The following is a 27,268-nucleotide window of genomic DNA, read 5'->3' on the forward strand; positions in this document are numbered from 1 at the left end:
AAATTTATGGACATTTTGCCAAAATTCTGAAAAAATTTTTTTTTTTTTTGTGGGGCAGAGCGGCCCCCCTTCAAAAAGTGATAAAAAAAATTTTTTTTTTCGTTTTTTTTTTTTTTAAATTGTTTTCATCATTAAGAATGTATTTCTTTCTGTTGACAACTATTTTTGGTTTTATATTACTCGAAAAAAATTTTTTAAAGCGTAAAAAATCGTTCACTCTCGATTACCTTAAATACTAATTGTTATTTAATAAAAAAAAAAATCAATTCTATAATTTTACTTTATTTCAAAAATTTATCAACTAAAAAAAAAATTTAATTTTTATAAATTTTTAGTGACCAAATTTGCCTCTTACATAGAGAAACGGCCGAAAAATATGAAAAAATAATTTTTTCGGAAGTTTCGGCTGGTCCATTTTGCCCCAGGTGTTATGCGTAGGGCTAGAAATGTGGAATTATAATCATTTTTTTTTTATTTGACGATAAAAATATGAAAAAATCACTTTTTCAAAATTTTGGGCTTGTCCATTTTGCCCCAAATGTCATGCGCAGGGGTAAAAATGCGCAAACATATCGGATTTATAGTAATTAGTCGAAAAAAAAAAAATTTTTTTTTTGGTCAAAATTTCAGGGGGGCCGCTCTGCCCCATGGGGGCCGCTCTGCCCCACCCTCCCCTATTAACAATAATCTGTTAAATTTTTTAAAAGATTATTAAAATACATTTTTTGTATTTCAGACTTTAAGATGTTAATTTAATTTAATTGATGAACATACCCTGATTAGAAAATACAATTCGTGAGGATTAAAACTGTTTTAATCGTTTTGAATCCTCATGAATCCTCAATTGATGATTAAAGAAGATTAAAAACGATTAAACGTTTAATCACTTTGAATCGTTTTTAATCTTCGTCTAGGACCAGAAATTGCTGTATATTATTTTTTCGATCAAAGACGATTCATGAGGATTAAAAATGTGTAATCCTCATGAATCGTTTTTGATCGTAAAATAATATTGCAATTTCTGGTTGCGAATGAAGATTAAAAACGACTCATGAGGATTTGAAATTTTTAATCCTCATAAATCGTTTTTAATCGTAAAATAATCGATCATTATTTGAGGATTAGAGACGATTAAATGTAAAAAACCATGAGGATTATGACAATTAAAAACGGTTAATGAGGATTAAATTTTAAATCGTTTTGAATCCTCACGAATCGTATTTTCTAATCAGGGTACCTTAATGGTTTTAATATTTAATTATTACATTATATTAACAAATTTTTTCTTTTTAATCATTTAAAATTTTTTTTTTTGAATTTTTTCAAATGCTATAATTTAATTATACCAATTTTGTTGTACCATTTTTTTGTTATGCTGTCGACCAAACTTGAAAGACGAAGTAAAGCATCAAAAAAATTATTATGCTCATACGAAAAATTATTATGCTGTATCACAATACTTACTACGCGCGAAAAACTTATCGATAAGCTCTAATTACAGTTACTTTCATACATTATAAATTATAATAATTGTGATGCGGCATAGTAATTTTTTGCTTCATTTCCTGTTTCAAGTTTGGGCGATAGCATAATAAAAATTTGTAGGTTTCGAGCCAACATTTTTCTCCGTGAATATACACTGGAAAAAAAGTATTTTTTCCAGTAAATATTAAGTTCTGGTAGCAATGCCGGTATTTTTGTGGTAAAAATACTAAAGTTTATTTTACAGAACAATATGTATACTACCGTAACAGAACTCGGTATTATTGAAGGCATAATACCGCGATTAAAAAAAAATAAACTTAACCTTACTTTGAAATGCGGGGATTTGGGTAGATAAAATTTTTTATTATAAAAGGTGTATTATTAACTATTGAGAATAAATATAAATAAATATGAATAAATTATTGAATAATTATAAAAAAAATAATGCACGCTTTATTTTAATATTTTTTGACACTTGCACTGTTATTTCTGTCTTACTAACATGAGGTGAAAATGCGAGAAACAAAAAAAAGGTATAGGAGAAGTATGTAAGCCAGTGCTGCCAGTTCGTAGGATATTTATATTTTTACCCCTTCCGTAGTGAAATACCATGGAGTCTAATGCCAGGAGGGGGTAAAAATATCCGACGATCTGGCCACACTGATGTAAGTGCTGGAGACACCACTGCATTTACATTTAGTCTCACAATAAAACTCGGTATTGCTGTGAGAATTATACCAGGTATTTTGCAGTACGAATACGTTCACTTACTATAGGGAAACTGGATAGATAATACTTTAGATTCCGAGAGGAAGAATACTTCTTTTTCAGTATACTTGCGTATAAATTTAAATTTTAATTACTTACAAAGAGAATGATTGTACAGAAATAGTAATTTAAGTTGTAAAAAGTACATTTAGTAAATTTGTACAACACCTATTGAATGAAAGATGATTTTTTTTTTTAATACTTAAATAGGTAAAGAAATAAAAATGAATAAATAAATATCTACATTCAATTATCGAAAGAAATATCTAAAATTCATGTGAATATTAGATATTTTTGTGAATGATTCTAAAGGTTTGTATCGTAGGACGATGACACATGACTGGGAGAATTTATATGTAAAAGAGTAGGACCGTCTTTTTCAACTGATGTAAGTGTATCTGTTTGCTGTGGATGCAATTTCATCACTTCCTGTATTATTTTAGCTGCCATTGTTGGGCCGGTCTGTTCCACCATTGTTGCGAAGATACTATCTGGTTTTTTCACCAGTAGTTCGTAGGGGGTGTCGAACTCCTGTTGGGTAAATGACATTTGATAATTTAGCCTCGATTAATAAATAAATAATAATGAAATGGGACTTGAGAAATGACTTACCGCAACGCAACCATCGTCCATAACTAGAACTCTGTCGCTGTTTATGATCGTATTTAATCGGTGAGCTATTGTTATAACGGTGCAGTCTGCGAATTTAGACCGGATCGCTCGCTGAATTAATTCATCAGTTCTGTCATACAAAAAAATAACAATCATGATGAATTATACAGTTTGCCGGAAATCCCTGTCACTAACAGCAAAAAGTTAATACGTACTGAGAATCGATATTGGCGGTGGCTTCATCGAGAACGAGAATACGATTGTTTCTTAACAGAGCTCGGGCGAGACAAATAAGTTGACGTTGACCGACGCTGAAATTGGTTCCACCCTCGGTGACCCATTGATCGAGGACCAAATCACTCAATTCAACTTCTCTCAAAGCATCCCAAATGTCTTTGTCGGTGTACTTGTCGAAGGGATCGAGATTATACCGCAAAGTTTCAGAAAATAAAACAGGCTCTTGTGGAATAATCGATATACTTGATCGTAAGTCTTGAAGACCAATAGTTTTTGTGTCAACGTCATCAATTATTATTTGCCCCTGGAGTCCATCGTCTACAAGTCGGAAGAGGGCTGATATCAAAGAAGACTTTCCAGCACCAGTTCTTCCGACAACTCCCACTTTCCAGCCCGGCTCTATCATCAGGTCAATATTCTGATTAACAATAAAAGTATCTTATGAACACACTATCAATTTCTAGTATAAAAAAGGAAAAGTAGTCATTTTCATACCTTCAAAATAGGAGGATCACCTTCTTTGTAAGAGAGGTAGACATTTTTCCACTGCATCCGTCCCTCTGACGGCCAGTTTGCTGGCAACGGCTTCGACGACTCTATTGGACCTTCTTTTGGTAGATTAGTATACTGAATAATTCTCTCAACTGCTGTCATTTGCGACTGTACTTTGGTAGCTTGTTTCACTCCATGTTGGAGCATACCCGTTAATAATAAAGACTGAGATATTGCTAAGCCAGCAGATGCTCCATCAACATTAAAAATAATCAACAGAAAACTTAAGACAGCGATGAAAAAACAAGCCATCAAATCAATACTCAGCCCAAAGGCCGACCCAGTTGCTATCATTAAATACCAAGCTTTCGTATGATCATCTTGATACCGGTCAAAGTTTTTGCGTAACATGATTTTCTCGGCATTGTCTCTGCTTCTAATTGTCGGCAAACCATCGAAAGTTGTGGACACATGACTGAAAACTCGGCTTTTCACTATAAAAGATATTCGACATTTTATTGATAGTTTTTGTAACTTTCTAATAAAAAATGCATGGTAACTTTATTTTACCCGTGCTCTCTAGTCGTTTTACATCTTGAGCCGTTTTCAGGTAAAAACTAATCGAAAAACGATATAAAATCCCTATGATCAAAGCAAGTATCATCATCCATGGATTGACTATAATTATATTTATAAGCGTCCCTACAACAGATGAAAGAATAATCGTGGCTTGCATAATATCTGGCAGAAGACTATCATCCATCGTTCCAACATCTTTTGAAAATCTGTTTAATAATCGACCTACAACAGTCATAATATTGTATTTTTCTGAAATTTAGTGAGATTGAGAAGCAATCTCTTCAAGACAAAAAGTTACCTGAAGGATTTGTATTGAAGAAGTACATCGTCGCTCTGAGAACATTGGCGAACATGAGATTGTGAAGTCGGCGCGCAGCTCTCATTCCAACCAGGATAAGGAAATAACACCTTGACATCGATAGTGTGACAAAAGTGATAAGAAGTGTCAAGTAGATGTAGACTGCCGTGTTCGTGGGTAACAAACCGTCAGCATCGAGAAGCGGAGCGAATATTGTGTTATTGACGAGGGACTTGGATTCATGTTCAGCGCCCTGGCAAAAACCGCCTGAGGAATGAATACAAGGCCTGAATGTTTCTAATGTTGTCCAGTAAGTCATCCACTGGTCGACACCAATAGAGGCAGTTGTTGTTACAATGAACATAAAAGCAAGCAGAGTGACGCCGATGATTCCACCACCTTCTCGGAAATATCTAAAGTAAATCTCTTTAGAAATGAATCCCGTGCCCATAACTTCATCGGGAAGTGCGTTATTTGCATTTGAGTCCTCGAAGTTTTTATTGTTCATCTGCAAAAAAGAATTGCTACATTATAAATGTCACAGATTAAAAACTATAGGTATTATGTGTAGTAAAAATTCTGACCAACTTGCAACTATCTTGTGATTTGATAGAAACTTGGGACATTCTTGCTTTAAGTCGACGAAAGAAATCGTTATTTCCTGAGGCGTATTCTATTGCAGAGGCTGGAGGACTCATGTCATCATCATGTTCAGTAATTGAATTGGGTTCTCTGTTTTTGTTCTCTTTCGACGCATTAACCATGTTGTTAAAAGTAGGGCTTACGGTTGTTAGAGTATTAAAAGCATCTTGATGTATAATCGATCCCTAAAAAAACAGTACGACCTGGTTGTCATTTGTTATTACGTAATGCCAAGAAAAACTTCGATACTTACGCATTCGAGAACCGCAATTGTGTCAACTTGCTCAAGATAATCGAATTGATGTGTAACGAGAATCCGCGTTTTGCCTTTCAAATAGCCAAGAATACAATCCTGGAAGAGACGTCGAGCGACACGCGCGTCTACAGCACTGAGGGGATCATCTAGTAGGTATAAGTCTGCTGGTCTGTAAATTGCTCTGGCCAAATTTACTCTCGCTCGTTGACCACCAGACAGTGAAGCTCCGCGTTCTCCAACGATTGTCATGTCACCATTGGGAAGTTGTATAAAGTCTCGCAGCAATGAACAAACTTTCGTTACCTACAATCATCATTAACAATCACTATAGAGACAATGATCAACAAACATACTTGAAAAAACAAAGAAATTATTTGTAACCAACTTCGTCATAACGCGCTTTGTCATAATCCAGCCCGAAGAGAATATTCTCTCTCACAGTTCCCGTAAAAAACCAGGGATCTTGACTTGCATACGATATTTTCATCTCTGGATTGTCCTGTATAAATCCAGATTTAGATCTGGCATCAGCTGACTCTCCACGAGGGAACTGAAAGAGCCCAACTGTTCCCGCACCAACTGGCAGCTCCTGCAGCAGCAAATTAAGCAAAGAACTTTTGCCCGAACCAACTGGACCTACAAGAGTACAAAGTTCTCCGCCGTTGATCTTCAGAGTCACGTCACAAAGTGTCGGAGGTAACTGCCCAAATTTCCAATTGGCTGAAACCTTATTTAGTTCAACAACTACTGCTCCAGGAATAGATTTCTTCTCTTTCTCAACATCAACTTTCGACATCTTAGACCCATTGACATCTAAACAAGCTTTCGTACTCTCAGTAACTTCTTCAAGTAGCAAAAATTCCTGTAATTAATGATATTAAGTCACTTCAAAATAGTAATAATTATATTTTATTCATAATAAGTACCTCAATTCTCCGGACTGCAATAATAGTTTGTATTGATAAAAGTATAGACATAGGAAAAAGAATGGTCATAAGAACTTGCAAGGTATTGTAGTAAATCGGAATCTGAAAAACGATCCTTGTCGGTAATTGATTTCCATTCAAAATAAATATCGCAACGGTTGTAAACGTCATTATTTTTTGAGTCAATTCCCATAAATTTGAATACAATCCTTTAATATTATTTGATCGAACGATTTGTTTTATTTCTTCCGCCCTGGCTTGCAGGGCCATTTCTTCAAATGGTTTTTCCCATACGTACATTTTTATGACCTTCAAAAAAGTATAGTAAGCATATTAAATCAAGAAACACAAAACATGTAATTTATCTAGATAATGTACTTTGATATCCTATTACAATTTAACTCAATATACTCTGAGAGAAAAAAAATCTTTTCGAATCACTGTATATTCTTACCACAAGAAATTATGCTTTTAAAAACTTTCAATCTAACATATTTTTGGTACAAAAATTTGAAGATTTCATTAACAACAATTTTCTTGATCGAAGAAACCAAAGTTTAATTCAATAAATTTTGATCTTTTTTTCGCAGTAGTGTAAATAAATTTTGATTTTCTTCTCTCAAGAAAATGATTCTTCACCTTATAAATGAAATGAATCCTTTTCCGGTCGACCTTGAATCCCTACTCTTAATTTGAATCGTACGTCGTATTCTTAAAATGAGAGAGCTATAGTCTGTTTTCTAGAGAGAGGGCCTGAAAAATGGTAGAAGAGGGCGCTTGCCTACACTACCACAACTTAACTTTCACTCATACAGCCTTACAACGGACTTTAATTGGATCCATCCCCACATGACTCAAACCTAGACTCACCGATACCCCGAGCCGGGAAAGGGTTAATAATGCACTGATTTATATCGATCTATTACTCGAAAAACTATTGTTTTTACAAAAGATTATTTCTCTCAGTGTAAATCTAATTTGTTCGCTATTTAGATCAACATCGATCTATTTCGTCTATCTCGATCCAATCAGATTTCGTCTAATGAAGTACTTACTTGTATACCAGAAATTATTTTACTTATAAGTTGAACACGTCGATCAGTTAATTTTGCAGTAGAATTTCTTAGTTTTCCCGTCACCGCTCCAATGTAGCCTTGCATTGGAATAGTTATTAGAAATAATACTCCGTACCCGACTAGTGTGTAAATTCCAATACTGCGCCAAATGATGTAACCAATCACAATAATCTAGTAGTACCAAAAAACACAATTCGGGTTAAAATTGAAATTTGAATACTCTTGCAATTGATCTATCGAAAGAAAAGTCGATCATACCTGAAGCGGCGTAATCCATAGATAGTTAAAAAAAACAGGCAGTAAATCGAAACGATTGACATCATTACTAAGAAGATTTACCACCTGACCAACTGGCGTTTGATCTAGTGCCGGTTTACTTAATTTCAAACTCTTCCTGTAAATTAACGAACAACAGGCAACTCTTATTCTCATTCCCAATATCTGACCGAAAAAATGCGTGTGCTGCATAATAAATATACTACTAAGGGTTACAGTAATAAGAGCTGCAGCCCAACTCAGTACTTCTTTTTGGGTCATTGAATTGTCATTTTCAAAATATTCTATTAATTTGCTTAGAATGAATGGTTGCAAATTAAATAGAATAACTTGTTCGATAACTTGAAATACTCCAATAATCGCATATTTAACCCAAAATGTCTTAATAATTGCGCGAAGCAAACTCGGTTTTGGTGATTTCGCTTTACGATTATCGACACTACTCTGATTATTTTCATTGACCTTCAATTTCTTTAGCTCATCACCCCATGCCCTGCAGTAAAACCATTTATTATTATTTATAAAATCTATAAATTTTGATAAACTATAACTATAATATATAATTAATATATATACCGTTCCAAATTGTCTGTCAGTGTCTCCGATTTATCAGAAGCTAACGTAGTATAAAGATCATCAGCCGTAATTCCATTTCGTGCTCCTTTTTTAAATAACCCCAGTGTCCACCTGAGGAAATTTTAATCAGCAATAAAAAATAAATTACCTCAAACAATAAATAATATATAACACAAACCAAAAAAATAATCGGCTGAGAGGATTGGCCTTTTCAATGGGATTTCTTCTCAACTTTTCCTCAGTTATTTTCTCCGCCATATCATTCAGGACTTTTTTACATTCAGCCCAATTTTCGCACTGTATTTTATAATTAAGACTGTAAATAAGTTTATAATTTGTACACTTCTTCGAATATTTTATCGTGCAAAATTTACACTGTAGAAAATCGGAGTGAATTCGAAGTGATTACGAATTTTATTTCAATCCAAATCACTTCGATTCGAAGTTTCAATATTTAAATAAATTCCCGTTAAGAGTAAATTTAACTCCGAGGAAATTCAATAAATAAAAAGTCTTCCATTCCGCATTCACTATGCATTCACTCCGAAAATTTTTTACAGTGTAACAGTCACAATATTAACTTACTTCAGTTCTATTCGAAATCACTACTGTGCTACAACTCTACTGTAAGTTTGCTTACGTGAGAATTTGACATGCTTCTAAAATAAAAAATTTCGGTACGTGAATATCCAAGTAGGATCGAGGGTGTAATGACGTCAATGATTTTCTCAATTACGGAGATAGTATTGTCAGTAAAACTATTATTTTGAAATTATAAAAAAAGTATTCCATAGACATCATTGTTTTTAATTATGAAATGTACTTTGACTTGTGATACTTTGTATACTTACCGTTGTTATCAATAATTAATTACTCTTAATTACTACGTACGTCATTCAATACGTAACTTTACAGTAAATTTATTTCAGACGTAAGAGATTAATTTTATATTATGAATTATGAGAAAATAAATGGACATTAATTTTTTTAAATAGTTTTTATTTAATAGAATGATTATTTATCATATTTTTGAATAAACAATAATCACATGAATGTATAATTGCTATGGTGATTAATTTATGATGAAAGCGTGTTATGGTCATGGTAAAATATATTATTTTGAGAAGTACAGAAGAAAAAAAATTGATTCTCTGCAGCTAAAGCTCAAAAGGTTAATTGTGGAATTTAATTCCACTAATTCGTTAAAAGAATACTGTACAAAAAAAGAAAAATAATTAATTATTCGTTGAAGATTGCTCTCCGATTAACTGGCGTGAATGAATCTTGTAGAATCCACGATTGTGTAGATTCGAAATGTATAACTATGCTGATTTTAACTGTAGTTCTATCACTTCTTGTATTATTTTAGCGGCCATCGTTGGACCAGTCTGTTCCACCATTTTTGCGAAGGCACTATCTGGTTTTTTCATCAGTAGTTCGTAGGGGGTGTCAAACTCCTGTTGGGTAAATGACATTTGATAATTTAGCCTCGATTAGTAAATAAATAATAATGAAATGGGACTTGAGAAATAACTCACCGCAACACAACCACCGTCCATAACTAGAACTCTGTCGCTGTTTATGATCGTATTCAATCGGTGAGCTATTGTTATAACGGTGCAGTTTGCGAATTTAGACCGGATCGCTTGCTGAATTAATTCATCAGTTCTGTCATACAAAAAAATAACAATCATAATAAATTATACATTTTGCCGGAAATCCCTGTCACTAACAGCAAAAGAGTTTATACGTACCGAGAATCGATATTGGCGGTGGCTTCATCGAGAACAAGAATACGATTGTTTCTTAACAGAGCTCGGGCGAGACAAATAAGTTGACGTTGACCGACACTGAAATTGGTTCCACCCTCGGTGACCCATTGATCGAGGACCAAATCACTCAATTCAACTTCTCTCAAAGCATCCCAAATGTCTTTGTCGGTGTACTTGTCGAAGGGATCGAGATTATACCGCAAAGTTTCAGAAAATAAAACAGGCTCTTGTGGAATTATCGATATACTTGATCGTAAGTCTTGAAGACCAATAGTTTTTGTGTCAACGTCATCAATTATTATTTGCCCCTGGAGTCCATCGTCTACAAGTCGGAAGAGGGCTGATACCAAAGACGACTTTCCAGCACCAGTTCTTCCGACAACTCCCACTTTCCAGCCCGGCTCTATCATCAGGTCAATATTCTGGTTAACAATAAAAGTATCTTATGAACACACTATCAATTTCTAGTATAAAAAAGGAAAAGTAGTCATTTTCATACCTTCAAAACAGGAGGATCACCTTCTTTGTAAGAGAGGTACACATTTTTCCACTGCATCCGTCCCTCTGACGGCCAGTTTTCTGGCAACGGCTTCGGCGACTCTATTGGACCCTCTTTTGGTAGATCAGTATACTGAATAATTCTTTCAACTGCCGTCATTTGTGACTGTACTTCCATGGCTTGCTTTATACCCCATTGCAACATATTTGTCAATGTCAATGACTGAGATATCGCCAAACCTATAGACGCTCCATAACTGTTGTCTATAAACATACCAAATTTTCTATAACCGAATCACTTCTCTCTTCTTACAACCGAATTCTCCCATAATAGTATCAACATATCATTACCAGGATTAATTAAGATCAATGAAAAACATAAAATGGCAATAAAAATACACGCAATTATATCGATACTGAAACCATACGCTGATCCAGTTCCTATCAACAAATACCATGCCCCAGAATTAATATCTTGGTATTCATCGAATTCATTTCGTAGCATCCTTTGCACTTCTTTGCCACGACTCCGAATTGTCGTTAAACCATTGAACGTAGTGTTTACTTGTGTATAGATAGGACTTTTAGCTGCAAAACATTCAATTCATACAATAGATCTTTACGCCCCAATGATTACTAAGAAATACACAAATCTCTGGTGGATCCGAATTACGGTAATTTACCGCACTTACGGTATTTTACCAAAAAATACCGTATTCTTTTTATTTTTACAGTTTTTTCAGTACAATATTTCACTTTACGGTAAAATACCACAGGTTTGTCGTAATTTTTCGGTAAATTAACGTGAACTACCGTAATTCTGCCGTAAAATACCCTCCATGGAAAAAAATATGCGCCGCAACAGGACAAAATCCTTGAAAAAAATTAAGTCCGGGAAAAAATTCCACTTTTAAAATTAAAATTTGAATTTTTTTCATAATTTGAATTTTTTTTTAATTTTGAAATATTACTTTACTCCCTGGCGGAAATTTTTCGGACTTTTCTCTGAAAAACTCTGAAAAAGTCTTCAGAACTTTAGAACTGAGTTTTTCAGGAAAAATTCCGAAAAATTTCCACCAGGACTGACAAAAAAATTGGTACGTAAAACTTGTTCCTTATTTTATCTATTTCACAGAAAAAAATCCTGTTGCTGCAGCAGGATTTTATCCCTTTGCTCTCACAGAATTTGTCCTGTTGGTTCCACAGGACTGCGTCCTGTTGCAGCGCCTAATTTTTCTTTTTCGTGTATGTTCACGGTAAAATGCTGTATTTTTACCGTAGAATACCGGATTTTCCGTCTAATACTGTAATTTTTCCGAATACCGCAAATTACCGTAATTTGGATCTGCGAGGGATGCGTACATAAAAAGTGAATTATGTATATTTCGTACTTGTTCCTTCGATTCGTTTGGCATCTTGAGCTGTTACTAGATAACATATTGTTACGAAATAAAAAACTACACCAGCAACTACCGTCAGTATTATCATCCAGGGATTAACTATAATGATATTGACTAGAGTCCCTGCTGAGTTAAAAAGTATCAATGAAGCTTGAAGCATTAATGGCAGAAGTAGCTCATCCATTGCACCAACGTCTTTTGAAAATCTATTCAATAATCGACCTAAAATAAATTATTTTCATACTCATATTTGTTTGGTTTATAAAATTAGTTTATTTGAAACACATTAGATTTTTTTCAAGGACTTAGGGTCAATAGTCAAGTTAAAAATAAGCAAATGATTTGTGGTCATTGTTTTAGCTGTTTAATCAGCAATAATGTAGAAGAGCCTCTTGAGAGATTAAATATATTTAATGATAACATTGAGAGATACAGACTCGAGGGAAACCTTGTCAGCTTATATTGTCTTGATTATTTATTAACTGATACCAATGACCGACAAGATTGTGATAGTGATTTTGTATCTATAGATTGGACTGGAAAAAGTTTGAAGTTTCTATATATAACTCGAGGACAAGTGAATCATGATTAATGTCCAAATAACGAAAAATTCATGAATAATTATCTAGTACTAAATGAAAATAGGGAATTATTAACGAAAAATTTAAGTTTTGAAATGCTGTAACCTTCGATTAAATCAATTGCTAAAATTGCAATCTGATTACGTTAAAAATGGATAATATATGACCATATATGAAAATTGGCCATACGTGATCCATATGTGATTCATGCATGTCCATATATTGAGCATATATAATTTATATATGGTGAAAATATGGTCCATATATGCCCTCCCTATCCAAAAGTTCCCAGAGAATCTACTCAAATGTCTTAAAAACTATGAAGAAACCAATGCACTATAGGAATACTTTCTATAATTATGGGAATGAAACTCATAACGTTATAGGAATGGTTCCTATAATTATAGGAATGGTCCCTATAATTTATAGGAATTCTTTCTACAATATTATGAGAATTATTTCCATAACATATAGGAACTATCCCCATAAATTATAGGAACCATTCCCATAACACTATAGGAATGGTTTCTATACACTGTAAAAAATCACCGGGGTAAGTCCAAGCGGTGTAGGTGTTAAAATTATCGGTGTTAAATTTACCCCCGAAAGCGGTGTAAAAATAACCCCGCTACTGGTGTAAATATTCTGTACCGGTGTTGAAATAACGCCGCCACCGGTGTAAATATTCTAGACCGGTGTTAAAATAACGCCGCCGCCGGTGTAGATATTCTTTACGGGTGTTAAAATATTTTATTTTGTGAATATTTTTACTTACTCGATCACTATACTTGTTAATAAATGATATTCTTTATTAATTTTCATAAAGAACTGACATTTTTTGTGTTTTATAATCTTTAAAGTTAATACTCCAAGCCGACGTAATTTACCCCGCTTTTACACCGGCATTACTCCGCTTTTATACTTCTTACCCCGCTTTTACACCGGTTACCCCACTTTAACACCGGTATTTTTAACACCGGTGTATTACTCCTCCTACACCGGTGTAATTTTATTTTAACACCGGGCGGAGTTAAAATGAGTCCATTTTTAACACCGCTTTTTTTACAGTGTAATAGTATGAAAACTATTCCCATAATATTATAGGAATAGTTCCCATACCATTATGAAAATGGTTCCCATAATATTATGGGATTGGTTCGCATTTTGATATAGGAACTATTTCCATACTATTATGGAAATGGTTCCCATAATGGTATAGCAAAACTTCCCATAATTTTCTTTCCGTGTAATGGTAAATGACAATCGAGGTTCCTTGTTTATTTTTAATAGGGTGAGCATATATGATTTATTTTTTACAGAATTAGCCGAAGTTATGTAAGACAGTTTACCAGAAGGATTTGTACTGAAAAAGTACATGGTTGCTTGAAGAATGTTGGCCAGCATGAGATCATGGAGCTTACGCGCAGCTCTCATTCCAACCAGGATAAGGAAATAGCACCTTGACATTGATAGTGCGACAAAAGTGATAAGAAGTGTCAAGTAGATGTAGACTGCCGTGTTCGCGGATAACAAACCGTCAGCATCGAGAAAAGGAGCGAATATTGTGCTATTGACGAGGGAATTGGATTCATGTTCAGCGCCCTGGCAAAAACCGCCTGAGGAATGAATACACGGTCTGAGTGATTCCAATGTTGTCCAATAAGTCATCCACTGGTCGACACCAATGCCTGCGACTTGGGTGACAATAAATAAAATTAATAGTAGAATGACGCCAATTATTCCTGCTCCTTTCTGGAAGAAGCGGTAGTAAATTTCTTTAGAAATGAACCCCGTGCCTATAACTTCGTCGGGGATAGTAGTTTTTACATCTGTGTCGAGGTACTCTCCATTTATTGTCTATAAAATAGATAGATGGAGATTATTATAAACTACAGAGTTAATTATTGAAATAAAATAACTCACAGATTCATGACTGATTTCAGTTTTTAAGGAAATTGTAGATACTTGGTTAGCGTCTTTGAGGAAAATTTTTCTCTTATGGGTATTTTGAAGGACTTCAGTTGCATCAGTTGAAGCTTTTTTATCATTACAATTTATATTTCTAAGCGTACTTATAAATTCCGAATCCGATTTGGCTAAAGTATTGAAAGCACCGTGATGTGTAATAGTGCCCTGATAAAATACCAAGATGTGTGATTAGATAGTGATTTTTTGTAAATCATAACTATGGTTGTACAGTGAAATATTTACGCGCTCCATAATTGCAATAGTGTCTGCTTGCTTTAGATAATTAAACTGATGTGTAACGAGAATCCGCGTTTTGTCTTTCAAATAGCCAAGAATACAATCCTGGAAGAGACGTCGAGCGACACGCGCATCTACGGCACTGAGGGGATCATCTAGTAGGTATAAGTCTGCTGGTCTGTAAATTGCCCTGGCCAAATTTACTCTCGCTCGTTGACCACCAGACAATGAAGCTCCGCGTTCTCCAACGATTGTCATGTCACCATTGGGCAGTTGTTTAAAGTCTCGCAGTAATGAACAAACTTTCGTTACCTACAATCATCATTAACAATCACTATAGAGACAATGATCAACAAACATACTTGAAAAAACAAATAAATTATTTGTAACCAACTTCTTCATAACGCGTTTTGTCATAATCCAGCCCAAAGAGGATATTCTCTCTCACAGTTCCCGTAAAAAGCCAGGGATCTTGACTTGCATACGATATTTTCATCTCTGGATTGTCCTGTATAAATCCAGATTTAGATCTGGTATCAGCTGACTCTTCACGAGGGAACTGAAAGAGCCCAACTGTTCCCGCGCCAACTAGCAGCTCCTGCAGCAGCAAATTAAGCAAAGAACTTTTGCCCGAACCAACTGGACCTACAAGAGTACAAAGTTCTCCGCCGTTAATCTTCAGCGTTGCGTCATAAAGTGTCGGAGGTAACTGTCCAAATTTCCAATTGGCCGAAACCTTATTCAGTTCAACAACTACAGCCCTAGGAGTAGATTTTTTCTCTGTTCCATCATTAACTTCCGATATCTTACACTCTTTGAGAATCAAAAGTGCTTTAGTATTTTCTTTAACTTCCTCTAACCGCAAAAACTCCTACAACAATCAAATCACAAGTATACAACCATGTCATTTCTAATGTACAAACAAGAAGCCATATATCAATACTTCAATCCTTTTAACCGTAACCATGGTCTGACCAATCAGAACGATCGCTACGGGGTAGATGTCTGCCATATGTAATTGAAGGGTGTTGAAATAAATAGCGATTTGAAAAGTAATCTGTGGATCTATTACATTTCCGCTGTACATCAAAACCACCAGTGTTAGGAAAACCATCATCTTTTGGCTAATCCCTGAGAATATTGTAGACAATACTTGTAAATTATTTGAGCAATGTATTTTTCTTATTTCATTAAATCTTATTTGCTTGACTATTTTATTGAACGGCATTTCCCATGCATACATTTTTATCACCTAGAATAGATGATCAGGATTACTATCAATATTTATTTACGGAATATCTCTATCATACCTGAATTCCTGCTATTAATTCACTCATAAACTGCACACGTCGATCGGTTAATTTAGCAGTCAAATTTCTAAGTTTTCCTGTTCTTACTCCAACATAGCACTGCATTGGAATAGTCATCAATAATAACACTCCGTAGCCAATCAGAGTATAAACTCCAATACTTCGCCAAATGAGGTATCCGATCACAATAACCTGATTTATACAGGATCAAAACTCTATTATTTTTTATTACTTATTGCTTATACGCTGTAAAAAATTTCGAGTCTGCAGTGTGGCATGAATAAGTTACAACCATGGTGTAAAAATTTTTAACACTGCTGGTGTGAAAGTTACACGAAGCACGGTGTTAAATTTTGGACCGTGTGAATTGAACGTTTACATCACCAACGATGTAAATGTATAAGTTTTTTGACTTAGTTGACTTGCTTTCCCACATGGAAAAGCTATATATTGTTAAAAATATATAAAAAAATATATGGTGAGTATGTGATAAATATATGGCGGCTAAAATATATATATTCATGAATATATGTTTTTTACATGTATTGGATTATACATTTTGAACAATATATTTCTTTTTATATAATGTTTTATATTTCTATATATATATATATATATATATATATATATATATATATATATATATATATATATATATTATTTCATACAATGCTCAATATATTTTTGTCATTTATGGATAGCATATATGTAATTTATAAAGTATAATATAATAAAATTTATATACATTTTGACTCATATAATTAGTGATATATTGTCTGTATATAATTGATCATACATGGAAGAACTTATATGTTTAAATCTATGGTTTGCGATGTATTGAAGTTATATTTTTTCAATATATTAAAAATTATATTTTTCTTGATATATTGAAAATTATAGTCTTTATATACCTATATTTTTTGAGAAGCTGCCCGATAGCATAGAAATGAAAATTACAAACTAAAATGCATGGTTTTTATTACGTAACATACCATAGTATGAAAAATATATGGAGTACCATATATTTTGCAATATACTGGAAAATTTATATAAAAAATATACATCATACTGTATATTAATAAATATACTACTTCTAATACAATATATCAATATGTAATAAAATATACCAAGGTATATATGCTAAACCTACATTAAAAAATTTATATTCATAAATATATCATTAATACGTATATTAATACGGCAAAAATATATATATTATTTTATATATTGTGCAATATATCACATTATAATATTCATATATTTTAAAGTATATTTTTCCACATATAAACTTTTTTCATGCGGGTTTGATTTAATTAACTTGATTTTGGCTGCACTCAATTTTTAACTTCAATATGAATTTTTTAACTTGAAAATTTAAGTAAACTAAAGTTAAATGTACGGCTTGACAGTTCACACCAAGAAAATTTCGCACCGTCAATTCTCACCGAGCAAACCGTGTAAAGTCCTCGGAGACGATTTTTACACCAAAAATTTTTTACAGCGTAACAAATGATGAATTTATTAATTTCACTTGGACAGAACAGTAGAATTACCTGAAGCGGTGATATCCATAGATAATTAATATATACCATAACAGAATCAAAGCGATTGACATCATTACTGAGAAGATTTATTACTTGACCAACTGGAGTTTCATCCAAAGCTGGTTTACTTAATTTCAAACTTTTTCGATAAATTAACGAACAACAGGCAACTCTTACTCTCATTCCTAACATTCGACTCAAAAATATATATTGTTGTGTTATACATATCATTGCAAAAGTTAAGATGGCAAGTATCGTGGCATATATCAGCGCATTATTTTGAGACGTCTCGTTATTTTTATTTTCAAAGAAATCAATTATCCAGTTCTGAATAATCGGTTGTAAATTTGTTAAAATAACATTCATGAACATTTGAAGTAGCCCAATGATCAGAGATTCAAGCCAAAATGTTTTGATAATCGCGCGTAGTAAGCTAGGTTTCAGGGACTTATTACCACACCCGTTATTATTCTCACTCCGTTCGTTAGTTTCAGATTTTTTAAGTTCATCAGCCCAAGCTCTGTAGGATCAGTAATCGTCATATTTGTAAATACCCCTGGCGGATCTCAATTACGGTATTTTACATAAAATTACTGTAGAGTGCCACAATTTACGGTAAATCTCGTAATTCAAAAAAAGTTACGATAACGTAACGTAAATTATGAAATTTTACCGTAAAATTCGGTATTTAGAAAAAGTACGGTAACGTCTTGTAAAGATACAGTATTATGCAGTTGCGGAAAATTTTTTTTACCATAAAATACAGTGTTCCTAGTAAAAATGATTCGATGAGCGAGCTAGCGTTTCGCTAAAATTGACGCTAACGGCAGATGACAAACGAGGCCGTAGTTTATTTTTACTAGGGATGTAACCACAAATATGGTAAAGTATTGTAATCTCAGGTAAAAGAATTAGATCTACTTGGGTCTGCAGTAGATCTGCGGAGATCTGATTTTTTCAGAAATAAAATCTACGTTACTTTTAGCAAGTCTATGGAGATCAAGATAGATCTACGTAGATCTACTACTGTAGATTTACTTAGATCTATAGTTGTGGTTCTACAGTATTAGATCTACTACTGTTGATTTACAATAGTAGAATTACATAGATCTACATTAGTAAATCTACAATAGTAGGTTTATACAGATCTACAGTAGTAGATCTAAAATAGTAGAACTGCAAAGATCTATAGTTGTAGTTCTACAGTATTAGATTTACTACTGTCGATCTACAATAGTAGAACTGAAAAGATCTACAGTAGTAGATCTACGATAGTAGAACTGCAAAGATCTATAGTTGTAGATCTACAGCATTAGATTTACTACTGTCGATCTACAATTGTAGAATAACATAGATCTACAGTAACAGACCTACAATAGTAGAACTGCAAAGATCTATATTTGTAGATCTACAGTATTAGATTTACTACTGTCGATCTAAAATAGTAGAATTACATGGATTTATAGTTGTAGATCTACAGTATTAGATCTACTACTATAGATTTACAGTATTAGGTCTACTACTGTTCTACTTCTGGAGTAAATCTACATAGATCGCTAGTAGCAGATCTAGATAGATCTAAATTATTTTTTCTCGGGATTTACCATAGAATACCATAATATACCGAAAACTACCGTAAATAAAGATCCGCTAGGGCACAAAAAAAAATAATGAGAAGAATTGTACCTTTCTAAATAGTCAGTCAAAGATTTTGATTTATCCGAAGCTAACGGCGGGAAAAGATCATTTATTGTAATCCCATGTCGCGATCCTTTTTTAAACAATTTCACTGTCCACCTATCAATAAACCATTCATTAAAACACATTAACATTATGAATAAACAATAATTATAAACAAACCAAAAAAATAACCGGCTAATAGAGCTCGCCTTTTCAAGAGGATTTTGTCTTGACTTTTCAGTTGTCATTTTTTTTCTTTTTTAATGATCGTCTCTCACAATAATTAATCATTAATCATTAATCAACAACACAACTGTCCACTCGATCACTTTTATTTTCATGTCATCATCTTCACTTGTGTTAATTTTTTTTAATAAGAGCCCGTATATAGTTATCAAGCTTTAATTTGTGTCATAAAAAATCTACAATTCTCTTATATAGAACCAACACACGTAATTCAGAGTGTACACATTCGAGATTGAAAATGATTATGAATACGGTTCGGTGAACCGTTAATGTAGAATGATTTATAACAGCGAAAAAGTAATATATGGTTTTAAAAAAGTTTAAACAGACAGTGCGTAAATATTATTAAAGCATTTAGCAAATATTTTTTGGAGATATTCTAAATGCTTCTTAATATTATAAGTATTTTCAGAACTTCATTACGTTGAGGACAAATATTTTCTTTACAATCGTCTTATTAAATTTTTTTGATAATTTAAATAACCCAAGTTTTGGCCGTGGTTCAGTTTCAGATTTTTGGCAAATGTTGAAAATTTAAATTACAGATTTTTTCAGGGGATAAAAAACTGTTGTATACGAGTTATAAATATGATCAATTAAATGATGATCATCCAATACGGATATGGCAAAATAAATAATTGCTATGAGCCGACTATCTATTTATCGAATATATTTATTTAAAGTTTTCACTGAATAGGTTCTATCGATGATAGATATAAATTATTCGCTATGGTATCTTATGAAAGATTAGATAAAAATTATTTGATTGATCATTTATTTTTTTCATCAGTATTCTAATCAGGATATATTTAGATCATAGGGGAGAGGGGGGCAGAGTGGGCCCCTTAAGGAAAATAATTATAATATCATTCATTTTTTTTACGCTTACTTCTTTTTAGATCCTTGATACTTATTTTCACTTCATTATGCTGCGGCCATTAAAATTGAAAAATCGAAAATTAGGGGCAAAGTGGGCCCTCTAAAAAATTTCGGGTTTGATATTTTTTATTCTTTACACGTGTGATATTTGCAAATAACTATAAATCAATTGTATTTTAATAATATAAAAGTCATTTTAATAGTCTGCTGCGATATAACTTAAAAACGTAATTTTATTATCTTTAACTTTCTTAATAAATTATATTTAATGAACAGTTTTGGTGGTCTATTTTAGCCCTCATTATATAAGAAATTTCGATAAGCTTATTATTCATCCGAATATTTTGGCGTATAGAAAATTTTGAAGATTTTTTCCTACTTTACCCTCAAAATTTTAAGAGGCCTACTTTGCCCCCTTCTCCCCTATCGTAGAAGAAGGAAAAAAATTAGCTCGGATTATAATTAAGTTTTTGATCATGTAAACTTTATTTGCTGTTGATGGTTTTTTTAGGGGTTTAGGGGACTGATCAAAAGTAGAACTGGAAAAAAAAAATAGATTTATATATTTTCTAAGGAAGCCCATTTTGCGCAGATTAACATTACAGTAATGATGCTTAGAAGAAAATGAATAATTATGAAATGTAATGTTTAAAAAAATATATTCATTAAAATTTTGTACATCATTGAGAAAATTCAATGAGGTTTTTTGTATATATTAGTGATAATAAATTAAAATAATGAGGTAATAAGTAAGAAAATCTAATTTAATTCGTTTATCTAAAGTTTTGTATTATCGGACGATGACTCGTGAGTAGGTGAGTTGTTATCTGGAGGATTGGTATCGTCTACTTGAGCTGATGGAGGTATATCTGTTTTTTGTTTATGCGATTCCATCACTTCCTTTATTATTTTGGAGGTCATTGTTGGACCGGTCTGTTCCACCATTTTAGCGAATATACTATCTGGTTTTTTCACCAGTAGTTCGTAGGGGGTGTCGAACTCCTGTTGGGTAAATAACATTTGATAATTTAGCCTCGATTAGTAAATAAATAATAATGAAATGGGATTTGAGAAATGACTTACCGCAACACAACCACCGTCCATAACTAGAACTCTGTCGCTGTTTATGATCGTATTCAATCGGTGAGCTATTGTTATAACGGTGCAGTTTGCGAATTTAGACCGGATCGCTTGCTGAATTAATTCATCAGTTCTGTCATACAAAAAAATAACAATCATGATAAATTATACATTTTGCCGGAAATCCCTGTCACTAACAGCAAAAGAGTTTATACGTACCGAGAATCGATATTGGCGGTGGCTTCATCGAGAACAAGAATACGATTGTTTCTTAACAGAGCTCGGGCGAGACAAATAAGTTGACGTTGACCGACACTGAAATTGGTTCCACCCTCGGTGACCCATTGATCGAGGACCAAATCACTCAATTCAACTTCTCTCAAAGCATCCCAAATGTCTTTGTCGGTGTACTTGTCGAAGGGATCGAGATTATACCGCAAAGTTTCAGAAAATAAAACAGGCTCTTGTGGAATTATCGATATATTTGATCGTAAGTCTTGAAGACCAATAGTTTTCGTGTCAATGTCATCAATTATTATTTGTCCCTGGAGTCCATCGTCTACAAGTCGGAAGAGGGCTGATATCAAAGAAGACTTTCCAGCACCAGTTCTTCCGACAACTCCCACTTTCCAGCCCGGCTCTATCATCAGGTCAATGTTCTGGTTAACAATAAAAGTATCTTATGAACACACTATCAATTTCTAGTATAAAAAAGGAAAAGTAGTCATTTTCATACCTTCAAAACAGGAGGATCACCTTCTTTGTAAGAGAGGTAGACATTCTTCCACTGCATCCGTCCACTTGACGGCCAGTTTTCTGGCAACGGCTTCGACGACTCTATTGGACCCTCTTTTGGTAGATCAGTATACTGAATAATTCTTTCAACTGCCGTCATTTGCGATTGTACTTGAGTAGCTTGCTTCACTCCATGTTGAAGCATACCAGTCAGTGCTAATGATTGGGATATTGCCAAACCAACAGATGCTCCAAAAGTATTCTCTGTAATTCATACTGAAATTATTTATCCAACTTCAAATATAACTAATCACAAATAAGTATATTATTACCAGGATTAATAAGGATCAGTAAGAAACACAGAACCGCAATAAAAGTACATGCGATCAGATCGATACTGAATCCAAACGCAGTTCCAGATGCTATCACCAGGTACCACGCCCCGGTATGTTCGTCTTGATACCGATCAAATTCTTTACGCAGCATCACTTGTACGTCTTGGCCACGACTTCTGATTGTCGTCAGACCATTCAATGTCGTGCATACATGAGATAACACTGGACTTTTTGCTATGGATCACAAAGAATGTCTGTAGTTATTTCTAGTTACCTATCAATGATCATTCGAATAAAAATTCGTATATAGTTACCGATTCCTTCCAGTCGTTTGACATCTTGGGCAGATCTCAGATAGAATATCATTAAGAAATAGAATATAATTCCAACAATCGCGGTAAGAACTATCATCCAATAATTAACTGAAATAATATTTATCAATATACCCATGACTTCCATCAAAATTAGAAATGCTTCAATTATGAACTGTAGAAGTAAATCATCCATTGCACCAACGTCCTTTGAAAATCTGTTCAATAATCGACCTACAACAGTAATGATATTATATTTGCCTAAAAATTAAGTGGGATTGAGAAGCAATCTCTTCAAGACGAAAAGTTACCAGAAGGATTTGTATTGAAGAAGTACATTGTCGCTCTGAGAACATTGGCGAACATGAGATTGTGAAGTCGGCGCGCAGCTCTCATTCCAACAAGGATAAGGAAATAGCACCTTGACATTGATAGTGTGACAAAAGTGATAAGAAGTGTCAAGTAGATGTAGACTGCGGTGTTCGTGGGTAACAAACCGTCAGCATCGAGAAGCGGAGTGAATATTGTGTTATTGACGAGGGACTTGGATTCATGTTCAGCGCTCTGGCAAAAACCGCCTGAGGAATGAATACAAGGTCTGAATGTTTCTAATGTTGTCCAGTAAGTCATCCACTGGTCGACACCGATAGAGGCAGTTGTTGTTACAATGAACATAAAAGCAAGCAGAGTGACGCCGATGATTCCACCACCTTCTCGGAAATATCTGAAGTAAATCTCTTTAGAAATGAATCCCGTGCCCATAACTTCATCAGGAAGTGCGTTTTTTGCATTCACATCTTCGATATCTTCATTCACCATCTAAACAGTAATAGAAATAATGAAAATACTGATAAATCTTAGTTGTGATTTTTGAAAATGGCAAAAAATACGGACAAACTTATAACTGTCTTGTGATCTGATAGAAATTTGAGACATCCTCGTCTTGATTCGACGGAAGAAATTGCCGTTCTCCGAAGCATTTTCAGTATCTGGAGTTTCAAGAGCCTTTTTTGAGGGACTTATAACAACTGTTTCTGTTTTTTCTTCTTCTTTATTTTTCTCCAGAGCTTTGAGCATGTCGTTTAAGACAGAACTGGTTTTAGTCAGAGTGTCAAAAGTACCTTGACCTTTAATGGATCCCTAAAAAGAGAAGCAAATTTATTTACAACTGATCATTATTTATTGCCAATGGAAAACTTGAACCTTACACGCTCCAATACTGCGATTGTATCAGCTTGCTTGAGATAATTGAGCTGATGAGTGACTAGAATCCGCGTTTTGCCTTTCAAATATTCGAGTATACAGTCCTTGAAAAGACGTCGAGCGACACGCGCGTCTACGGCACTGAGTGGATCATCTAGAAGGTATAAGTCTGCTTGTCTGTAAATTGCCCTGGCCAAATTTACTCTCGCTCGTTGACCACCAGACAGTGAAGCTCCGCGTTCTCCAACGATTGTCATGTCACCATCAGGCAGTTGTTTAAAGTCTCGCAGTAATGAACAAACTTTCGATACCTACAATTATCATTAACAATCACCATAAAGACAATGATCAACAAACATACTGGAAAAAACAAAGAAATTATTTGTAACCAACTTCTTCATAACGCGCTTTGTCATAATCCAGCCCGAAGAGGATATTCTCTCTCACAGTTCCCGTAAAAAGCCAGGGATCTTGACTTGCATACGATATTTTCATCTCTGGATTGTCCTGTATAAATCCAGATTTAGATCTGGCATCAGCTGACTCTCCACGAGGGAACTGAAAGAGCCCAACTGTTCCCGCGCCAATTGGCAGCTCCTGCAGCAGCAAATTAAGCAAAGAACTTTTGCCCGAACCAACTGGACCTACAAGAGTACAAAGTTCTCCGCCGTTGATCTTCAGCGTCACGTCACAAAGTGTCGGAGGTAACTGCCCAAATTTCCAATTGGCCGAAACCTTATTCAGTTCAACAACTACAGCTCCAGGCGGAGATTTTTTCTCTTTTTCATTATCAACTTCAGCTTTCTTGGACTCTTTTATCTCCAAACAGGCATTTTCATTCTCTTTAACTTCTTCGAGAAGAAGAAATTCCTAAAAAGAATATAATTTAATCAGATCCAATGCAGCTTACACATTTGTTAGTAATTTTGAATCTCTAGTAATCTATACCTCAATTCTTTTAACGGCAACAATGGCTTGTATCAACGATATTATTGATATCGGAAAGAAAATGGTCATGAGCAATTGAAGCGTACTGTAGTAAATCGAAATTTGAAACGTGATCCCTGGAGATATTGGATTATCATCGACCATTATGAAAATAACAAGAGTCATAAAGAGCATCGCTTTCTGCGTAAACTCTGACAAACTCGAATACAATCCTCGTATATTATTCGCACGATGTATCTGTTTAATTTCATTCAATCTCGTTTGTGTGACTATTTTATTAAAAGGAATTTCCCATGCGTACATCTTCACAACCTGATTCATAAAATTTAAATAATATACTCATTATACTCATTCGGAATCTACATCAACAAATACACAAAAGCCTGCAATAATGTTAATTAATTCAAGGAATATTAGCATACTTGAATACCAGCTATCAATTCGCTCATAAGTTGAACGCGTCGGTCGGTTAATTTAGCAGTCAAATTTCTAAGCTTTCCTGTTACCACTCCCACGTAGCCTTGCATTGGAATAGTTATTAAAAACAATACTCCGTATCCGACTAGTGTGTAAATTCCAATACTGCGCCAAATGATGTAACCAATCACAATAATCTGGTAGTACCGAAAAACACAATTTGGGTTAAAATTCAAATTTGAATGCTCTTGTAATTGATCTATCGGAAGAAAAGTTGATCATACCTGAATCGGCGTTATCCATAGATAATTTACAAAAACAGGCAGTAAATCGAAACGATTGACGTCATTACTAAGAAGATTCACAACCTGACCAGCTGGGGTTTCATCTAATGCCGGTTTACTTAGTTTCAAACTTTTCCTGTATATTAACGAACAACAGGCAACTCTTATTCTCATTCCCAATATCTGACCGAAAAAGTTCATGTGATGCATTGAGAAAGTGATTCCAAGGGTAACAATAATAAGAGCTGTAGCCCAACTCAATGCCTCACTCTGTGTCATTGAATTTTTATTTTTGGCACCAAAAAATGATATGACCCATCCTTGGATAATTGGTTGCAAATTAAATAGAACAACTTGTTCGATAACTTGAAATACTCCAATAATCGCATATTTAACCCAAAATGTCTTAATAATTGCGCGAAGCAAACTCGGTTTTGGTGATTTTGCTTTACGATTATCGACATTACTCTGATTATTTTCATTGACCTTCAATTTTTTTAGCTCATCACCCCATGCCCTGCAGTAAAACCATTTATTATTATTTATAAAATCCATAAATTTTGATAAACTATAACTATAATATATAATTAATATATATACCGTTCCAAATTGTCTGTCAGTGTCTCCGATTTATCAGAAGCTAACGTAGTATAAAGATCATCAGCCGTAATTCCATTTCGTGCTCCTTTTTTAAATAACCCCAGTGTCCACCTGAGGAAATGTTAATCAGCAATAAAAATAAATTACCTCAAACAATAAATAATATATATCACAAACCAAAAAAATAATCGGCTGAGAGGATTGGCCTTTTCAATGGGATTTCTTCTCAACTTTTCCTCAGTTATTTTCTCCGCCATATCGCTTACACTTCTCAATCAACCCAACGCAACTAAATTGCCACAACGACTCATTTACTGTACTTAACAATTAATCGCCCACTTATTTCACCCAATAATAATAAATTACTCAATTACAATCAATTAAACCCAATGCATTTAGTTTTATTAAAAATTGTCTATTGAAACACCACGTGTTGCAACAACGACACACTTTATTTTTTTCTGTCTACAATGAAATCCTGGTCTGATAATAGTATCAGAGCCTCACATTTTTAATGAATATAAAGATTGATAAGTTAAACACACTAGATATAATACAATATCACTAATTACGACGTTTAATTTTGTTTACTTAAAAACCATAGATTAAGATACAAAAGATTATTTTATCGTCACAATTTTGTTTACCCGAATAATTGAATACAATTTTTTCATAACTTATATATATATTAAATTATTTTTCTACCACGTGGTTTAAAATTATACACGTGCGATATAACTTAATATACATTTGTAATATAAAGCACATCCGTATCCGCGTGTTGGGTGTCAGAGACTGTAGACATTCACTAAAGATAGTATTCTTGAAACCTAACAACGAATGAAATTCAAATAATCTTGTCTGCTCTGAGAATTTATAAGACTAGTAGAGTAATAGAATAAAATATGAAAAATTTTAAATTCAAATTTAATGCAGCAATTAAATATTTTTATTGAACATTGACATTTATTTAAATAATACAGATTATTGTGTATTTTATTATTTTTAATTCAGTTA

The 27,268-nt window shown here is 33.7% G+C and overlaps 3 protein-coding genes and 1 long non-coding RNA gene across 5 annotated transcripts; all 4 read right to left on the bottom strand.

The window, feature by feature from the left end:
• Positions 1-2,559: 2,559 nt before the first annotated feature.
• Positions 2,560-7,934, bottom strand: LOC130673316 (ATP-binding cassette sub-family C member 4-like). The gene is made up of 13 exons (XM_057478289.1): positions 7,630-7,934; positions 7,351-7,542; positions 6,296-6,604; positions 5,935-6,231; positions 5,755-5,856; positions 5,367-5,672; positions 5,056-5,298; positions 4,472-4,979; positions 4,165-4,395; positions 3,598-4,088; positions 3,081-3,520; positions 2,866-2,995; positions 2,560-2,784 (listed from the first exon to the last, which is right to left on the bottom strand). The coding sequence occupies exons 1-13, from the start codon at positions 7,906-7,908 to the stop codon at positions 2,560-2,562; spliced, it is 3,753 nt and encodes a 1,250-aa protein (XP_057334272.1). The 5' UTR covers positions 7,909-7,934.
• A 50-nt stretch (positions 7,935-7,984) lies between these two features.
• On the bottom strand, positions 7,985-8,484 carry LOC130673651 (uncharacterized). Its single transcript, XR_008990922.1, has 3 exons — positions 8,402-8,484; positions 8,224-8,334; positions 7,985-8,140 (listed from the first exon to the last, which is right to left on the bottom strand). It is a non-coding gene; the product is annotated as an uncharacterized LOC130673651 (long non-coding RNA).
• An 810-nt stretch (positions 8,485-9,294) lies between these two features.
• Positions 9,295-19,603, bottom strand: LOC130673653 (ATP-binding cassette sub-family C member 4-like). Of its 2 annotated transcripts, none has more exons than XM_057478763.1 (15): positions 19,406-19,603; positions 19,220-19,330; positions 17,543-18,053; positions 15,990-16,181; positions 15,623-15,931; positions 15,074-15,550; positions 14,686-14,991; positions 14,398-14,607; positions 13,824-14,331; positions 11,885-12,115; positions 10,845-11,081; positions 10,495-10,757; positions 9,978-10,417; positions 9,762-9,891; positions 9,295-9,680 (listed from the first exon to the last, which is right to left on the bottom strand). In XM_057478763.1, exons 1-15 carry the CDS (start codon positions 19,459-19,461, stop codon positions 9,546-9,548), a joined length of 4,116 nt encoding a protein of 1,371 aa, XP_057334746.1. In that variant the 5' UTR covers positions 19,462-19,603; the 3' UTR covers positions 9,295-9,545. The 2 variants fall into 2 exon arrangements, with proteins under 2 accessions (XP_057334746.1, XP_057334745.1); XM_057478762.1 differs by having other exon boundaries at positions 19,394-19,603.
• A 1,192-nt stretch (positions 19,604-20,795) lies between these two features.
• On the bottom strand, positions 20,796-27,065 carry LOC130673652 (ATP-binding cassette sub-family C member 4-like). The gene is made up of 15 exons (XM_057478761.1): positions 26,429-27,065; positions 26,252-26,362; positions 25,652-26,168; positions 25,373-25,564; positions 24,951-25,262; positions 24,396-24,872; positions 24,008-24,313; positions 23,694-23,939; positions 23,111-23,618; positions 22,803-23,033; positions 22,486-22,722; positions 22,155-22,417; positions 21,638-22,077; positions 21,422-21,551; positions 20,796-21,340 (listed from the first exon to the last, which is right to left on the bottom strand). Exons 1-15 carry the CDS (start codon positions 26,506-26,508, stop codon positions 21,116-21,118), a joined length of 4,275 nt encoding a protein of 1,424 aa, XP_057334744.1. The 5' UTR covers positions 26,509-27,065; the 3' UTR covers positions 20,796-21,115.
• Positions 27,066-27,268: the final 203 nt, after the last annotated feature.

The sequence above is a fragment of the Microplitis mediator genome, chromosome 8, assembly GCF_029852145.1.
Source record: "Microplitis mediator isolate UGA2020A chromosome 8, iyMicMedi2.1, whole genome shotgun sequence".
Lineage (NCBI taxonomy): Eukaryota > Metazoa > Arthropoda > Insecta > Hymenoptera > Braconidae > Microplitis > Microplitis mediator.

Excerpts from the sequence above, each read along its gene's own strand:
- LOC130673316 (XM_057478289.1), bottom strand. The coding sequence starts at position 7,908 with ATGACCCAAAAAGAAGTACTGAGTTGGGCTGCAGCTCTTATTACTGTA. Across the intron at positions 4,396-4,471 it reads CTTCAATACAAATCCTTCAG|GTCGATTATTAAACAGATTT; the intron begins GTAACTTTTTGT and ends TGACTGTTGTAG. Across the intron at positions 2,785-2,865 it reads TGGACGATGGTTGCGTTGCG|GAGTTCGACACCCCCTACGA; the intron begins GTAAGTCATTTC and ends TTTACCCAACAG.
- LOC130673653 (XM_057478762.1), bottom strand. The coding sequence starts at position 19,461 with ATGACAACTGAAAAGTCAAGACAAAATCCTCTTGAAAAGGCGAGCTCT. Across the intron at positions 15,932-15,989 it reads AATTAATAGCAGGAATTCAG|GTGATAAAAATGTATGCATG; the intron begins GTATGATAGAGA and ends CATCTATTCTAG. Across the intron at positions 14,992-15,073 it reads ACAAAACGCGTTATGAAGAA|GTAACGAAAGTTTGTTCATT; the intron begins GTTGGTTACAAA and ends TGATGATTGTAG.
- LOC130673652 (XM_057478761.1), bottom strand. The coding sequence starts at position 26,508 with ATGGCGGAGAAAATAACTGAGGAAAAGTTGAGAAGAAATCCCATTGAA. Across the intron at positions 24,314-24,395 it reads ACAAAGCGCGTTATGAAGAA|GTATCGAAAGTTTGTTCATT; the intron begins GTTGGTTACAAA and ends TGATAATTGTAG. Across the intron at positions 22,418-22,485 it reads ACTGATCCTTATTAATCCTG|AGAATACTTTTGGAGCATCT; the intron begins GTAATAATATAC and ends TATGAATTACAG.